We start from the raw sequence: 19,439 nt of genomic DNA, 5'->3' as shown, positions 1-19,439 counted from the left end.
TCTAGAAAAAATCTAATGAAACAGATCAACAGACCTGACAGGCCCTCACACCACAGTATAAATGTAGTCTGTCCATTTAGCACACAAACACACACACAGAGAACAGACAAACGGAGAGAGAGAGACAGTGTGAAGGACATGCAGCTGTTCTCCTTCTGAACGGTCATTTCTCTGAGGTTACTGTGCAGAGATGATGAGACCTGAGCTCTGCCTCACATCACTTCAACATGTGTCCTTCAGCATCTTCTCATCACAGTCTCGGCAGTGTAGCCAGTCTGTTCAGTGTCCAGTCACATACACAGACCTGTCACGCAGCTTACTGTATGCTGTAGGTGAGTGACCACATCACATGCCATAGCTTGTGTCTTAAAGTGACAGAAGCGTTCAGGGGCGCATGGCTTTCACACACACTCACAATCTAGAAACTGATTTCACAACCATCCTAGAACGACACACTTGAGTCACCTGACATGCCCATTGTGGCGAGGGGGCGTGGCCGAGAACTGTGGGAACGGAGTGAGGCCGCCGCGTAAGTGGATACACCTGCGGTGCGCACCTGCCTTGAATCCCACGGAAGGAGCTCTGGACTATAAAAGGAAGAACGATGGCAGAGGAAGCCGAGAGAGGACCGGGCCCGGAAATATTTTACTTTTGCTTTTAGTTTGACGGCAGTCTCCGTGAGGAGTTTGTTTTGGTTTAGACGGCAGTCACTGTGAGGAGCTGCCATTCAGGTTATTAATAAATCATTTAAAAACTGCGTCAGTTCTCTGCCTCCTTCTTCCCGGCGGTCAAAGGGCCGTGAACTTTATTACAGTGGTGCCGAAGCCCGGGAGAAGGAGGGACATGTTGTCCAGTTGCCCTCGCCGCTGAGAGGGGGGCGAGTATTTGGGAGTTAACCCGAGTGGGGGAGAAACCCGTTCGTCTGCCCAGAGTGCCGGGGCGGCCTGGGGCTGGCGAGGAAAGGATCTGCCTGCTGCCGTCTCCCAGCATGGGGAGGAGCAGGGGACGCGGGGCTCACCACCGGAGGGGAAAGTGCTGAAGGGAGCCATCCCACAGAACCCGGGGGAGTCGCCGCAATCCGCCATGATGCCAGAGCCTGCATCCGTCCAGCGAAGCGGGAGCGGAGCAGGAGACCAGAGATGCCGCCAGCCAGCCAGGAGAACCACCGCCGGACACCAGAAGACGGACAGGTGGATAGATTCCTCCACAGGGCTCCCAACACAATGTCGCATCTCTCAGCTGGTGGAGGACCGAGTGGCAGCGTGTCTGGAGAACCGAACCCCATTTTTTTTTTTTCCTCTCTCCCCTTTCTCGATCTACTCTGTCTTGCCTTCTTTTTTTCCATCTTCTTTTCTCTCAGCCCGTCTTATATAGGTCTCGTGGGTGCTGTGGCGCCATGATGGGAGATGGGGGTATGTGGCGAGGGGGCATGGCCGAGAGCCATGGGAACGGAGTGAGGCCGCCTCGTAAGTGGATACATCTGCGGTGCGCACCTGCCTCGAATCTCAATGAAGGAGCTCTGGACTATAAAAGGAGGAACGATGGCAGAGGAAGCCGAGAGAGGACCGGGCCCGGACATATTTTACTTTTGCTGTCAGTTTGACGGCAGTCTCCGTGAGCAGCTGCCGTCTGTTTGTTTTGGTTTAGACGGCAGTCTCCGTGAGGAGCTGCCGTTCAGGTTAATAATAGAACAGAACAGAAAAACTGAGGCTACAATTCACACAGGCTCACCAAAACTGGACAATAGAAGATTGGAAAAACATCACCTAGTCTGATGAGTCTCGAATTCTGCTGCGACATTCAGATGCAAGGGTCAGAATTTGGTGTCTACAACATGAAAGCATGGATAAATCCTGACTTGTATTAACAGTTCAGGCTGGTGGTGGTGGTGTAATGGTGTGGGGATATTTTCTTGGCACACTTTAGGCCCATTAGTACCAATTGAGCATCGTGTAAACACCACAGCCTACCTGAGGATTGTTGCTGACCATGTCCATCCCTTTATGACCACAGTGTCTCCATCTTCTGATGCCTGCTTCCATCAGGATAATTCACCATGTCATAAAGCATGAATCATCTCAGACTGGTTCTTGAACATGACAATGAGTTCACTGTACTCAAATGGCCTCCACAGTCACCAGAGCTCAATCCAATAGAGCACCTTTGGTATGCGGTGGAACGGGAGGTTCGCATCATGGCTGTGCAGCCGACAAATCTGCAGCAACTGTATAAGGCTATCATGTCAACATGGAAAAACATCTCTAAGGAATATTTCCAGTACCTTGTTGAATCTCTGCCACGAAGGATTAAGTCAGTTCTGATGTAAAAGGGGTCCAACCCGGTACTAGTAAGATACCTAGTAAGTGCCTAATAAAGTGGCCGGTGAGTGTACAAGCCTATATAAAGATGCCACTTCAGATTCTGTGGTTTTACAGTCAAATCAACATGCTTCATTCTCACATCATACAAACACACACAAGAAAACAAGTGTTTCTAACAAGTTTTAGGAAAAAACTAAAAGAGATGTGATCACATACAACATATATTTGTGGTATCTGTCAAGTAAAAGTGACATTTTATGTGTGTTATTCCAAAAAAAATTAAAGTTTACAGCCTCTGCCTGCTGTCTCTCATCAACACGCGTATATTTCAATTTTACTTTCCCTCACACAGACCGCCAAACCTGATAAACAAATAAAAATGTGTCTTCTCTCCCAAAAAAGGAAATACAAACATCAGTTCAAAACAATAAACAATTTAGCATTGTAATATGAAGAGAGCATCAAACCACAGACACCTTCATCACATACAGCTGCAGTCTTTCTCACTGAGCTCATCATACGGGACATGAAGAAGAGCTTCAGTGGCTTTACAAGAACTCAGTCTCACATGCCCCTTTCACATATACAGACCTTTCCGGAAAATTACCGGCAATTTTCCAGAAAGCTTGTATGTGTGAACAGGTCCTTTTTGAAAATACCGGTAAATTCGGTCTGGCTATTTTCCGGAAAGAGAAGTTGTAACATTACCGGCAATTTGCCGGAATGCTGCGCTGTGTGAATGCAGAAGGAAGATTTCCGGAATAAGCGCGTGCACGTCTAGAACGCGCTGACGTGAGACGTCTGCTTTAGCCAATCACAACAGTCAGACGCATTTACGTCCGCGCGGTTTGTGAGAATAAAAGCCTTTGAATATTTTTCCAGACACATTTAGCTGCTAGAAGTTAGTCAGATCACGTTTATATGTTCTTCTTAATGCCAACTGTGTAAATAATCATCGATAAGATGCTTATGATAAGCCGTTGTTTGTTTACCTTCAAGCTTTGCGTGTGCCCATGAACAGCCTGTGAGCGCCTGCACACGCACATATTATGAACATATCGACATGCGAAAGTGATCCTGTGAAAGTTGTTTACAATATTGATCATCCACAGAGTTTGTAATTTAGTCAAATGTTTACAAACACAAGCGCAGCCGTTAAAAGCTCATTTGTGGTGAATGATGTCAGAATTTACCGGTATTTTGGAATGGATGTGTGAATGCTCTTTTCCGGAAAAATTCCGTAACGTCCTCGCCTGTGTGAACAGCGCTTTTTTGAATATACCGGTAAAGTCGTTCCGGAAATTTTCCAGATATTTACCGGTATCACTGTGTGAAAGGGGCTTATGTTCGCTATGAAAAAACAAATCAAATTACATTAATGTATTTACTAGCATGAATTTGAATGTATTCACTGACGGTAAAGATGATAAAAGATGAGTCTCTGTTAAAGTATTGATGAGTCCGTAGCCCCTTTGATAAATCACAAGCATATATCTCAAACATAACAATTCAACTTCCTTATGAATAGTTGTATTCTGACGTCCTCACTTTACAGTGAATTAAAGCCCAGTACAAATTTAAAGTCTATCCCTCCAAGTCTATACAAATTTAGCATTTTAATCAGCAGTAGAGCTACACATAGGCCTAATATTATTATTATATTAACCAGTTAAGCTCTGGGGCTATATGGGGTAACTCCGCCTGAATTTGGCCTTCCGATTTAAAAAGCTTCCCATACCCACATGCAGAGGTGTAAATACAGAAGTTTGGTATCATTTGAAAGGAAACCCTTTGAAATTTCATAAAATACAGTTGAAATTAAAAACAATTGTTGCATATATTGTCTGTGTTACAATAAACATGCAAAAAAGGCGCTTTATTTTTTATAAACTGAAGTTTATAAATCATAAACAAAGGCACTGTGACTTATCACTTACTACACAGAAGGGATAATTGCAATTCCACAAAAAAGAAACCAAACAATCATATAATTAGAATAATCATTTCTGTTATAATATCCGCTTGCTCAATCTGATGTCGCACAGTTTCCAGGTCCAGGCCCTCTAGCAGACTATATGGGAGGCTTAATAAATGGTAATAATATATGCTCACAGTCTTGTTAAATAATTTTGGACTCCGCGTCCAGTAGACGTAGTGTTTTTTGGTTTAGGGGGTTTACCAAATGTAAAGCCAGCGATATGGCTGTATATCGGAACTGGTGGGGGCACATCACACGCCTCCCACCAATGCCAAAATACAGCCATATCGCACTGCTACGAGTGTGATATTGCTCATATACATATATGAGGAATACAGTAGTGTTACATAAAAAAACTAAAATGACAAAAATATATAAAAAAAAAAGCAATCATAAAATATCATATATTATAATTTTTTCTACTTTAACTGGCATCAATGTTTTCACCAGCATTAGTTCTAATCATAATTAGCAAAAAAATCTGATTTGAAGTTTTTCTTAAAATACTGGTTTGTTTACAGGATGTAATTCAACATGCAATGGATGCAATGTTATAATCATAGACTGTAAAATATATGGACGTAGTGTCCGTGACGTCACCCATAGGTTTCTAAAGAACGCAAAAGAAGCCACAAGTAAATATTTTGGAAACAGCACGGATACATAAGTCCTCCTTTCCTCTTGCTTTATTTGTGTTATGTATATGTTTAATCTTATTTTTATTTTTATTTTCTCTTTTTTGTTTCTCTTTTTATTTAATTTTTAATGTTTATATTATTTATCCTGATCTGTTATTGTCATTGTGTTCCTTTGTGTAAATTGAATTTTGTATGTTTGTTGTTGAAGTCAATAAAATTTTTTTTTTAAAAAGTAAAAGAAAAAAAAGAAGAAAAAAAGAAGAAGCCACAAGTAGGTGCGGCCAACCGTCGTCATTTTGTTCGCGCGTCATCACAGCCACGGCGGGATACCAAACAAGGGCTAAGAGGCGGAGAGTGGGCGGAGCTACAGACACCTGCTGGCATTTTGCTTGGACCTGGTTCAGACACACTTTACTTTTGAGAACGCTTAATACTTCATCACCTGCGACTCGTTTGTGTTCTGACCACTTGTGCTTGGTTGTACACTATATCAATAAAGCGTTTAGACTTTTAAAAACACTGCTGTAATACTTTGAGCCACTAAACATTGTTCTTATGACGTTTTTCAACAGGAGGAAAACGCGAATTACTTCCAAACACTTCAGATATGTCTGTGTTAGTTAATGTAAGACTATTGATGAAATCCAGCATAACACTGTATGACAACGCTTCAGATGACTGTTCTAGAGCCTACAGCTAATCAATCTGACAGATTCTGGAGTGCATTACAGCTCTAAATATAAATATTAACCATAAATGATCTTAAATAAAACAGATACATGTATAGAGATGGTAGATAAGTATATAACTTTACTCACATGGGAAACGGAAGCCATGTGAATGGTTTGCGAGCACAATTAAGTGCACTCAGCATGCCATGCCATCTAATAATTGTAGGAAACAAGTCCAAAAGGCAGTTGAGTGTGTAAAGCCACATAAAACAACACAGAAATACGATGAATATGCCGAGTTCAGTGGCTAATCTGCAGGATTCAGCTGAGGTGACGTGACGGCGACCAGCGAGACCTAGCTGTCAATCAAGTGACCACGCCCTTAATTATGCAAACTTGATATAACTTAATATAAAGGAAACGGATGAGTTATAAAAAAATTCACCCCCTCACAGTTGTCATGAAGGGTAATATTAGCTGTATGAACCAAAATCTTTTTTGTACCAGGCTGTAAACACCTTTTTTTCTGCTGTAAAGTTGGTCATTCTAACAGTGGGCTCAATTGAAATTTGCTCTATTTTGGAGCCAGGAGCGGCCAGGACTAGCGGAATTTCGAGGAATTGCAGTTTTAGTTACTTTCGTATTGGCTTCCTGAGGGAGAGCGGGAGGTTGCCACTTGGTTATAATGCGTTTAATGGTCATCATAATCTTTGAAAGATTTAATTATTTAGATTTTTTTTTTACTCAGGAACATGTATATGTATTTACGCATGTATTATATAATTTTTGCATCAAATGACAAAAAACGAATTACCGCTTATGCAAGGTGTTTGTAATGCAGTGTCTATGGGGTGAAACAGTAAATTTGACAAAGGGAAAAAATAGTGTGAGACTAATGACAAAGACTCTTTCCCATTAGTCTTACACTATTTTTTCCCTTTTCTGAAAGTCTTGGTAACACAATGGAGGCATTTTCTTTTATTTGTTTCAGCAAATAGGATTGTAAAAAATGATTTGATTGTACTCTTCTATTAACTGCACTTTAAGTTTACCCAACTAAGAGGACTTTTGCTGCTGAGAAACCCGCAAATGTGAAAAGGGTCTTTAGGTTCTCTCTGTCAGTGGCTGCAATACAGCTCTAGAGCGCCCTCTGTTATGTCTTGAAAGCCATAATATAACTCCAGCGTCATGTGTTTCTAGGTTTGGCTGTGAGAACACGTAACTAATATTTAGCAGACAAAAAATAAATCTGCAATTTCCTGAGCTAAAAACAAATACAAAGTGTTCAGAGGCTTCTGAACTTCTTCATCAAAATCAAGCTCACTTTTATCTCTGCACAAAAACAAATAACAATTGAAGCTGTGCAATCAAGGAATAAAAATGTGAAGATATGAAACAAAATCAAGGCTCAAAAACCTTCTTCTAAGCTTTTACTTGACTCTTAAACTGCATTTTTTTTTCATTCAGATGAGTAGACGCCTGAACCTAGAAACTGTAGTCCACACATATTGAATTAACAAGCGGACACAACCATTTGATCTGATCGGAGGAGCTCACTGTACCCTAAAGACGCAGACTTCCATTGCCGGCACGGCACAGTTCTCCTGCAGACGGCTGATCTCAGGCTGTTGGGACTGTCTGTCATTTCCACAGGAAGTGAGGCATGTCTTCTGCACAAACACAACACAAATACTTTGGTTGCAGCTTTTCAACATTTTCTGTGTTTAACAGAAGAAAGCTTTCAAACAAGTAAAGAGAGAGTAAATGATGACAGAACTTCCATTTTTGGGTGAACTGTCCCTTTAAAATTTGCATTAAAGTACTCTGACTATCATTTACAGGAACCTTTATACTAGCACTGTTATACTGATCCATTTGTACAGTACTGTCGAGTGTATACATATCAAACTTTAATTCAATTTCATTTGGATAGCTACAACATCTTACAGAAAATCCATATTAGGAATAAGAAATAAACTCTCTAATGATAAAAAGTAATTAATTATATTTGTTTATAATCACACTTGATTAAAACAGTCTGCAGAAACACCTTGATTGACATTCTGCCTTTGAACATGTCATCAAAGGGTAAAGCCCCGCCCATTAGTAACAATCTCTCCCTCATTAGCATAAACAGCCCTAAGTGAGAAGCAAACGGAATGTGTCACCTACTGTGAAGGACATTAAAAAGATGGTTCACCCCAAAAAAAACTACATTTACTCACTATATACGCTCCCTCAAATGGCTATAAACTTTCATGAGTTTCTGTATTCTGTTAAACACAAAAGAAGGGAGAGTAAATAATGCCTTTTTCTATTTTGGGTGAATTATCTCTTTAAGGAATATAATAGTTTAAATATTCAGAGAATATTCAGTGCAGCAAAACATACCTGACAATTCTTGAACCGCCATATTCTGATCTGGAAAACACAAAGAGAAAAAAACGTCAAAACCATATATAGGGCTCTAGCATACAGCCGGCGCAATACGGCACAAGACGTGTTTGGCACTATTTTCAGACTAGCCCAACCCTAATTTTCACGTTTTGCACCACTTTGTTTAAATAGCAAATCCATTTGCGCCACTTTGTGGACTCATGGGTATGCTGGTCTAAAATAGAGGTGTGTTAAGGCGCATTGTTAGCAGCCAGTGTTACAAGTAGTGACGCTATAAGCTTAACTACATTTCTCGGTAGCTTGGCGGTAGCGTCGCTACTTTCTAAATTAAATAGCTTTTCAGTAGCGAAGCTATTATATTAGTCAAGTAGCTCAGTAGCGTCCACACAAGCTACATTTACCGATCACTGATCAATAAGTGACAGCACCGACATTCACGGAGCTGTGAGGCCAGTGTGTAGCCGGTGATAGTAAATCCATATGATGGCTGGAATGAGGAATTCTTCTTCTTCCTCTTTTACGGTGTTCAGCAACAAACTTTTTGGTGCGTTACTGCCACCTCTGGTTGGTGATGTCCCCAATTGAAACTTGCTTGATGTGAAGATGACTGAGGGAGAGGAGTTATTTCGATTACGCACTGCTTAATACACACAAGATGTAGAGCAATACACAAATATCTTTACATATGAAAAAAATTAAATATTAAGGATATATATAGGATATAATAAGAGTATATATAGGATATAAATATAAAGGATTAAAATATTACAAAACATTATTTTCTAGCCTACATAAATATAAAAACCACTGCCTTTCATGCCTTCTTCATCTCCGGAGGCTTTTTCAGTTCATTCATGACAATTTGCTTTTGTATAATGTTATTATTATTAGCAGTATTATTTATTATATCCATATTTATATTGGTTTTATTAAAAACAAGCTTAGATTTGCCCACCTGTCAGGTTTTAGACCATATGGGGCACAGCATGTGTTTTAGGATATAACTCAGGTTTTTGAACACACTTCGTTATTGTTGTTCATTTATTCGTTTGCTGGAAATTAGAACTGAATTTAGAAATAGTTTTGAGACAAATATTTGCGCTTAACTAATGAAATTATTTATTTATAGACTAATTGATGTCTGTGCGTAAAGGTTTCCCTATCCAAGAGAGCGAAAGTGAAAGTAGATCCATTATCTCTCATTCTCGCGCGGTGGATTCTCTGTTTAACTGTTTTCTTGCAAGTGAAGTGTTCAGTTTTTCCACTCACACTTACTTTACGTCAAGTAAATAGTAAATGCGCTTACGGCATGACGCAACTGGCTCCTAAAGGGAATGGGAGATGAGACTCTGATTGGTTTATTCTCAAAACACACCTATAACTCATTAAGAAATAAACTCAACCCTTTTAGACCATGCGCCACGGCGCAAAGCGAATTTTCCCATCCTTATATTAGTAAAAATTCATTCTGACACGCCCTGAAAGTGTTTGCGCCCTGCGTTTTGCGCATGGACCGTCAAAATAGAGCCCAATGTCTCTCTTTACATTGAACTTTGAGCGTCTTACATTCAGAGATGTTGTTTGTGTTCACACAGCCACATTACATACGAACTAAAGTTTAAAATATGATATCGTAGTGGACCACCATTTTAATGCTTTTGCGCCTTGCGCTTTAGACTTTGCGCCTAGATCGTTAAAATAGAGCCCATAGAGTCAATGTTCATAGTTAACGGTCATTATTATAATGCACACTATTACAGTTTAAAATAACAAAACAAACTTATTTTAGTAGCTGAAAAAATGCCCTTCTGCATCTGTGTGTGTTCTTTAATGTTACTACTGTAATGGTCAAACAGTCAAGCATCCACTACAGTACACGCAGAAATGAGAACGCAGTTACACCCTGTGGCACCTGCATTTACAGATACAAGCTTTAATCTTCACGGGACGCTGACTTCTTGCACTGCACACTCAGAATCAGGTGCACATGCTGACCGAATGAAAACATCCCGCTGGAGCTGGTTGAAAAGTGTTTTGAACTGCTCTCAGGACTGTAACATCAGAACAGGAGTCGGCTCTCAGCGATCCTGATCTGCTTGAGGAACCACTACAGTAAATGCCAGGCCACTCCACCAGAAAAAGACGCAGCGAGGCAATAAACGCATGCTCAGATTTACTGCAGGCTCCTGTGTTAGACAGCTCTCCTGATGGGAATGAAGAACAGTGTCTGATCCACACAGAGGCTTCATGAGCGTGAAGCAAATAAGCAGATCAAATTGCATAGTTCAAATCATTTCTAGTAAAAACGACACATTTAAGGCCCTGGTATACTTTGATGAAATTTACTATGACAAGAAATGATGTCATTTCGGCTCCTATGTACCTCTGAGCTACAACTGGTTGACATACAATAGATTTGATCTCATATCCATGGAGGTCAAACAGGGGACCGACATCAACTAGTGAGTGGAGTAGCAGAGCTGGTACAGATGTATCCGCAACTGTACGATCGCTCGCCGTGAGTTAGTGCTACATAGTAGTTCAAACACAGTTACATACCGAGAACAGAACTATTACTTATTTGGTCAAAATTCTATACACAGCAGATCTCACAACTGGACCTGCAATTAGAGGGATACAAAGTTAGCTCTAGCTTTACTGTAAATGTTCTGGGTGTTATATTAGACAGCAACTGAACTTTTGAAAATCATATTTCCCATGTCCAAAAAAACTGCCTTCTTTCATCTTAGAAGTTCTGCAATATCCCAGCCAGCAAAATATATGTAGCTCAAATCTGGCCCACACCAGACACTTACATCCGGCCCACATACCTTATGGAATGATGGCACTTGGACGGTCCGCTCCTGTTTGCCAGATCTGGGCCACAATTAAGCCAAAGCAATATCTCATATCAGCCAGAATTCAACCAAATGAACCAGAACTGACCCTATTCTGGGTCACAGTTTGCTTTTATTCTGGCCCAGATCCGGCCCACACCAGACACTTACATCTGGACCACATACTGAATGGAATGATGGCTCTAGGGTGGTCTGCCCCTGTTTGTCAAATCTGGGCCACAAATAAGCCAAAGCAATACGACATATTAGCCAGAATTCAACCAAATGAACCAAAACTGACCCTATTCTGAGTCACAGTTTGCTTTTATTCTGGCCCAGATCCGGCCCACACCAGACACTTACATCCGGCCCACATACCTTATGGAATGATGGCACTTGGGCGGTCCGCTCTTGTTTGTCAAATCTGGGCTACAAATAAGCCAAAGCAATACCACATATTAGCCAGAATTCAACCAAATGAACCAGAACTGACCCTATTGTGGGCCAGGGTTTGCTTATATTCTGGCCCAGATCTGGCCTACACTTTACACTTGCTGGGTGTGGCAAAGTACAAAAATCCCAGCATGCATTGCAGTATGAATTCATTCGATAGCTTAGTGATGCTCCAGTTTTCATTATTTGCTGTATTTGATTCTGCTGTTTATGTCGACGTTGTTGATTTTGTCACTTTTGCTTTCCTGTTTGTGACGTTTGTGAGTTTTGCTCATTTTATTAATTGTCACCGTTGTTGAGGTTTATTCGCTGATTATTGATGTCTAAGTGAGCAGAAATTGAACCATAGAATTTTTGTAACTTATAAACCTTCATAATTATGTATCATGTGCAAGCATGTTATTTTGTTACTTCTAATAATGGATTAAACATTGGTTAACAGGTTATGCCTCACTTAAATTTATTTATTTATTTATTTATTTTACTTGGCCTGTTTGCTGTAATGAATAAACTTTTCAAGCAAAGTTCTTAAAAGTTACAGCAGCCCAAAATGAATATTTATATTAAGAGGTTCAGGGCTATGAGCCCAACTAAAGCAAACACTTTTCTCCATTACGGTGACTTTAGTCTATGTGGTCCACATATGTTTTAAGATAACTGGGCCACATTTTAAATATCTTCTCTGGGCAACTATAGGCTAACAACTGCACTAGCCAGAGTTTACTGCGCCGAATATTTGCCAAAAGTGGCCTACATATATTTTAAAATAACTGTGCCACATTTGCCATGTCTTCTCTGGACCGCTTTAGGCTCACAGCCACATTAGCCAGAGCTTACTGTGCCAAATAATTGCCAAAAGTGGCCCACATTTGTTTTAGGATAACTGGGCCACATTTGCCTTATCTTATCTGGGCCACTATAGGCTCAAATACACATTAGCCAGAGCTTACTGTGAAGAATATTTGCCAAAAGTGGCCCACATGTTTTAAAATAATTGGGCCACATTTGCCATATCTTCTCTGGGCCACATTGGGCTCACAGTCACAATAGCCAGAACTTACTGTGCCAGATATTTGCCAAAAATGGCCCACATATGTCTTAAGATAATTGGGCCACATTTGCACCTACACGAATGAGCCACTTTAGGTTTAGACCCAGATTACCCTTAAATGACTATGCCACATTTTTTTTCAACTGTGGCCCACATTTGTCCTCAACATTTGGGCCAAATTTATCATTTTCCACATGGGCCACATTGGGCTCACATTCAGATTACATTTTGCCATAAGTGCCAAATCTTTGTCTTAAATGGCCCACATATGAATTTAAATCTTTGGCCGCCCTTTGCCATTGTACAGGTGGGCCACTTCAGGCTCACATTCATTTTGTCTGGGCCGAAAAAAGACCACCAGTGCCGCATAACTGCCTAAAGTGGCCCACATTCGTATGCCATCTGGGACACTATCACAAGGCAATTCATAACCTTCTGATTTAGTGGCTAATTCGATCACATTCATACTATTTAGTATAATTTGCTCATCCCCTAATGACCACTGGGTTTAGGGGTGAAGTTGGGGGCCACGCCTCCTTTTTAAAATCCTACATTTTCATATGACCGAACTTTTACAAATTCGAAAGAATTATCCGCTAAACTGACAAAACGTAAAATAGTGACGTGAGATCAGGCTGTATGCACATTCAGACTCTTCAATAAAACCACACAGCAGGAATCCCCTGTACAGATTCTGTGCTGCAGCTTCTTGCAATGTCCTCCTCACAGTTCCACTGATTCAGCGTTTGAATAAAAGCTTGGCCAAATGGGAATGATCTCTGCATTTTAATCATTTCAGCACATGGCTCTTTATAGAGGAGCATTCCTCTGCCAATATTGCTAACTTCATTAGTATCAATGATGCGTGCATTAGTAAGCATAAACAAACCTTTGGCCCTCAAAAGAGTCGAGCATAGATGCACTTAAACATAGCTGAAGGAAGGAAGAACTGATGATGGGCCATTCAATTATTCAAAAATACAGCTCTAAATGTGCCTTTCCCTTTAAATATATGCACACCTTAAAGAGACAGTTCACCCAAAACTCAAAGTACTATAATTTACTCACCCATTACCAAGCATTTATAAGTGTCTTTCTTCTGTTGAACACTAAAGAAGATATTTTGAAGAATGCTGGAAACCGGTAATGATTGTCTTCTATAGTATTTGATCACAGGTTTTCAGCTTTTTTTCAAAATATCTTCTCCATTTGAGGGAGAGTAATTAGTGATTACATTTTTGGGTGAATTCATTCATTCATTTATTTTCTTGTCGGCTTAGTCCCTTTATTAATCCTGGGTCGCCACAGCGGAATGAACCACCAACTTATCCAGCAAGTTGTTTTTTTTACGCAGCCGATGCCCTTCCAGCCGCAACCCATCTCTGGGAAACATCCACACACACACTCATACACTACGGACAATTTAGCCTACCCAATTCACCTGTACCGCATGTCTTTGGGAAACCGGAGCACCTGGAGGAAACCCACGCAAAGGCAAGGAGAACATGCAAACTCCACACAGAAACGCCAACTTAGCCGAGGTTCGAACCAGCGACCCAGCCACCCAGTGACCTTCTTGCTGTGAGGCGACAGCACTACCTACTACGCCACTACCTCGCCCTTTTGGGTGAACTATCCCTTTAAAATGTTCCTCAGCCAATTAGAATCAAGCATTCGTGATTACATTTTTTTTTTATTACATTTTACTATTTATTCTCTGCTTAAGGTCAACATAAAGATCAGTAAGCCGTTTTTAAAAACAACCCATTCTGGTTCTTTAGCATTAGTGTGTGATCAAGATCCAGACAAGGGATGTTATACATGGCAAAAAGGTTCCAATAAATGAACTGCTGGAATTGATATTAATGATTATTGTGATGTTGTTCTATATCATCCATAATTCATTTCTTAAATGCATCTCTAAACAACAACGACATTATTTCCAACTAACATTATTAAACATTTACAGTACTGTACATCACTCCTGTAGAATATTTCTCCATAATTAAATTACTATAACTATAACACTGTTCCTTAAAGACATCAAGTCAATGGTTACCAATAGACAAAGTCAATGGTTACCAATTTCCAACATTTTTCAAAATATCTTCTTTTGTGTTCATCAGAAAAAAGCTTCGAAACCTTTCAGGGAGAGTAAATACTGAGTAAATGTTCGTTTTTCGACGAACTGTCCACTTAAATGTTGACAAAACTCTTAAAAAGAAATGTTCACCTGTGCACTGCAAATCCTCTTAACATCAGCTCATCATTACCCGAATTACAGTGCATCCAGAAAGTATTCATAGCGCTACACTTTTTTATGTTACAGCCTTATTCCAAAATGGATAGAATTTATGTATTTCCGCAAAATTCTTCACACAATACCCCATAAAGACAATGGGAAAAACCTGAAAAACCACATGTACATCAGTATTCACAGACTTTGCCGTGAAGCTCTAAGTTGAGCTCAGGTACATTCTGTTTCCTCTGATCATTCTTGAGATGTTTCAGCAGCTTCATTGGAGTTCATCTGTGGTCAATTCAGCTGATTGGATATGATTTGAAAAGGCATACACCTGTCTATATAAGGTCCCAGGGTTGACAGTGCATGCCAAAGCACAAACCAAGCATGAAGACAAAGGAATTGTCTGTACACCTCTGAGACAGGATTGTTTCTAGGCACAAGGCTGGGGAAGATTACAGAAACATTTCTGCTGCTCTGAAAGTTCCAATGAGCTCAGCGGCCTCCATCATCCGTAAGTGGAACCACCAGGACTCTTCCTAGAGCTGGCCGGCACCCGGAGGAAACCCAAGCCAACACGGGGAGAACATGCAAACCCCCAATACAATCTCACAGCGATTCATAACTTTTTGATTTAGTGGCTAATTCGTATGAATTCGTATGATCCAATTCGTACAATGTAGTACGACTTGCTCATCCCCCAATGACGGTTGGGTTTAGGGGTGGGGTTAGGTGCCACGCCTCCTTTTTAAAATCGTACAATTTCGTACGACTGAACTCATACGAATTCGTACGAATTAGCCACTAAACTGGCAAAACGTAAAAAAAATTTACGTTTTCTCGTGAGATCTGGGGTCCGTTCTTCGTACGTGGATTACTCAGTTAGCTGGATTTGGATATTGACGATTTGACACGATCCAGGATCGTTTCGTTCTTCAAAGCTGATCCGAGAGTTGTTGTCATAGCAACAGTTCTGCTAGCTTAAACCTGATCGGGAGCAGGTTCAGTTTATATAAACAGGATTAGATTGGGTCAGTTCAAGCAAAGATAATAGAGAAGGTATGTACCGGATTCTGATATTTTAGTAGTTATATACACTTGGGAAAATAGTAACTATTTTAAATATATATATAAAGTTATAGTTATTAATAAAATAAATAAAGTTATACATATTAATAAAACGTATGCAATCTGCACCCTCGAAATGAAAGTACAAAGACTGCCACCTGCTGGTGCAAAGAGAAAACATATGAACTTTTTAGATCGCTTTAGTACAATTTGTGTATAATAGAAATGCACAATGTGTGACTAAAAAAAATAAATTATACATTAATGCAGTCATAAACATGTTTTGACAGTTAATATGCCAGTGATTATGCTTAACAAAAGTTGCAGACGCCTTTACCAATATCAAAATGCTTTTGAAAACATCCAGTTATTCCATACAGCGAATAAAAATACGGCGACTATAATAAAGAAAATCTTTTCTAAATGTGGAACTAAATACACTGATATGCATTGAAATACATGATGAATACTCTTGACACATGACAGTGTAAAGCCTGCAGCTCACAACAAATGTGGAAGGTTATTGCGTGTCATATTTAACAAGCCGTTTACTGCTAATTTGATGTAATTTTGCTCACATGGATAATTGAATATTAATCAGATGATGTCATTACGCTGCTGTGCCGTCAGCCAATCGTTGCACTGCTGATCATGATTTCGAGGATCGATAGATCTGTCCTTCACAACACACGCAGCGATCTCAGATCAGTTCATCCAGACATTCTAATCTGATTCGCGAACTTGTTTGAAGAACCAAATTAGCGAGAGATCAATTATCAAGATTAAAAGATCCAGGATCTGCCAAATAATCTTAGATCATTTAAGCGAGATATGAAGAACGAACCCCAGGCTGAAACTCCACACAGAAATGGCAACTGATCCAGTCAGGGCTCGAACCAGCAACCTTCTTGCTGTGAGGCAACAGCGCTACCCGCTGTGCCACCGTAATATACATTATTACATTACTATTATTATGATAACTCTCTCAAATGAACAACATGCAGATGTCTCAGCTGCTAAAGGACACGTTTATATGTAAACACAGAGAACAGCACAGGGCTGAATACAGAGCCTTGTGGGACAGCAGGGGATATGCTGCTATCTTTTCAGCCAAACATCGGTCAGATAAGTTACACAGAGAGCAGTCCTGGTCATTTCAGAGCACTGTATTTCTGAATGTCAAGCTGTGAATACATTTTATTCTCATATTCGTTTCTGGAATGAACAACCAGTGTTTTTCCCAACACATGGCTTACTTGACACGCTTTCCCCTACTGCTCAAACAACAGATCCAGTAGTGCAATGAGATAGTAAGTAGGCTATAGTCGTTCATGCAAGTGATTGCACTTTTATTAATGCATGGAACAGACTGGGCTAGATAATCAAGCAGGAAGGCTAATATGCGATACTGTGATTTGCTGTGTGTAACGCTGCTCCTCTCACCTGACATGGTTTATGTTTTGCAGCAGAGGTGTGAAATGAGCACATTCACCAACATCTGCAGTGCTGCCATGAACATGCTTCAGTGATCTCTTCAGTTCGAGATTCCAATTTGATTAATCTCACAACCCAATTAAGAATAAACAACGGCTGAGCTTATTTTAGGAGTTCAAATCCCTCCGTCTTAATCTACACGTAGATCCCCTAGCGCTGTTTTCTGGCCATATTATACATTCATTCATTTTCTATTAGGCTTAGTCCCTTTATTAATCTGGGGTCGCCACAGCGGAATGAACCGCCAACTTATCCAGCGTATTTTTTACGCAGCTGATGCCCTTCCAGCCGCAACCCATCACTGGGAAACATCCATAGACTCTTGCATTCACATATATACACTACGGCCAATTTAGCCTACCCAATTCACCTGTACTGCATGTCTTTGGACTTGTGGGGGAAACCGGAGCACCCAGAGGAAACCCACACGAACACGGGGAGAACATGCAAACTCCACACAGAAATGCCAACTAACCCAGCCGAGACTCAAACCAGCGACCTTCTTGCTGTGAGGCGATAGTGCTACCCACTGCGCCACCGTGATGCCCAACTTTTTAAAATTATTATTATTTATTATTATTATTTGAGATCAAATCCCTCAGTCTTAATCTACTTGTACATCACATATTATACATATTAAATATGGTAGAATTTGTTTATGTATTTAATAATAATAATAATTATAATTTTTTATATATATTTTTTTAAATCTTTAAGTCTTAATGTACTTTAAATCACCAATCTAGGGGACATCACTTAGTTTCCCGGCTGTTTTCAGGTCATATTATACACAATGACAGAATTTATTATTTATTTATTATTTTTATTTTAATTCAGACCCCTCAGTCTTAATCTACATGTACATTACCTTATTTTCAGTTTTTTTTTCTGGCCATATTATACATATTACATATGGTAGAATTTATTCATATATGTTATTTTAATAATATATATATATATATATTTTTTAAATCTCTAAGTCTTAATGTACTTTAAATCACCTATCTAAGGGAAATCACTTATTTTCCCGGCTAATTTATGGTCATATTATACACAATGACAGAATTTATTATTTATTTATTATTATTTTTTAATTTAATATTTTTATTTATTTTAATTCAGACCCCTCAGTCTTAATCTACATGTAAAGCTCTAGGTTTCCCAGATGTTTTCTGGCCATATTATACACAAATAAATATTTTTTATTATTATTATTTGTTTTAAGATTAATATTTTTACTTGAGTTCAAATCCCTCATCATAATCTACATGTAAATCCCCTATTTTCCCAGCTGTTTTCTGTTCATATTATACATACTGACAGAATTTATTTACTTATCTAAAACCCTCAGTCTTAATCACATGTAAAGCACCAGTTTTCCAGCTGTTTTCTGTGCACATTATGGTCAGACTCGCCACATTAACTTTAAACAGAATTATGGTCATGCTGCAGTGGAGTAGCTAATATGCTCAATATTAAACCTAGCACAGCCCAAAATTAAATTCTTAAAATACTCATTACAATCTTGTAATATTAAAAAAAAAACAGGTGATCATGCGTGCGGTGACTGTGGTGTAAAAGCAGATGAGCATGTGTGTATGTGCAGAGGACTCTTACTGCTGCTCCGGGCTGTTCTCTCGGATGGAGCGCAGTCTGCAGGTGAGCAGATGCCGCTGGTACTCGAGCCTCAGGCGGCTGTTCTCGGCGCACAGGTCGGACACATGCTGCTCCAGCTCAAAGATGCGCCTCTTCTGCCGCTCCAGCAGCGTCTGCTGGGTCTCTATGATCTTATTCAGCTCCTTCAGATATCCTGCCGCTTTTGTCGGATTCTCAGTCCGGCTGTCCATCCTCCCTGGGTTTAACCTGAGTCAGATGTTCCCTGTTTTCCCCGTGAAATGACGCGCTGAACAGAGGGGCGCACCGCACGTCCCGCGCGCAGCCATGCTGATGTGAAATACTGCCTCTGCGTCTCTTGTGCCACTAAAGGTTACATATGCTTACAGCAACTTGAATGCCGTTTCCATCACAGTTCTGCAAGGAGTTGGAAGCGCGAGAGATGGTCTTTCATGCGCTGGCCATGCGGCAGAATCCACTCATAAACGGTGGCGCAGTAACACCCTGCATGCGACGCGACGCAATAATAACGCAGCTGTCCAGATAGCAAACGCGCGACGTCGAATAAACCCGCCGAACGCATAAACAAAGGCGATGATTGGCCGAGCTCCGGTCAACGTCACGATTGCATCCGCAACCCCGAAGCGCGTCACGCTTCTAGTGCAGCAGCAGCAG

The 19,439-nt window shown here is 40.2% G+C and overlaps 2 protein-coding genes across 6 annotated transcripts in view; both read right to left on the bottom strand.

The window, feature by feature from the left end:
• Positions 1 to 19,334, bottom strand: part of iqsec1a (IQ motif and Sec7 domain ArfGEF 1a) — a gene marked incomplete at its 3' end in the record, with an annotated part of 122,680 nt that extends 103,346 nt beyond the window's left edge. For all 3 annotated transcript variants that reach the window (NM_001386594.1, NM_001386597.1, NM_001386598.1), the window contains 3 exon segments: positions 7,171 to 7,278; positions 8,000 to 8,029; positions 18,768 to 19,334. In NM_001386594.1, the coding sequence (NP_001373523.1) occupies positions 7,171 to 7,278; positions 8,000 to 8,029; positions 18,768 to 18,997 (368 nt within the window). In that variant the 5' untranslated portion in view covers positions 18,998 to 19,334.
• The window catches only part of raf1a (Raf-1 proto-oncogene, serine/threonine kinase a), a 778,989-nt gene that overhangs the window by 224,084 nt on the left and 535,466 nt on the right, over positions 1 to 19,439 (bottom strand). The window lies entirely within an intron of this gene.

The sequence above is a fragment of the Danio rerio genome, chromosome 23, assembly GCF_052040795.2.
Source record: "Danio rerio strain M-AB ecotype USA chromosome 23, GRCz13ab, whole genome shotgun sequence".
NCBI classification, from domain to species: domain Eukaryota; kingdom Metazoa; phylum Chordata; class Actinopteri; order Cypriniformes; family Danionidae; genus Danio; species Danio rerio.
The sequence above is the reverse complement of the archived record's forward strand: the minus strand, read 5'-3'. Positions and strand labels throughout refer to the sequence as shown.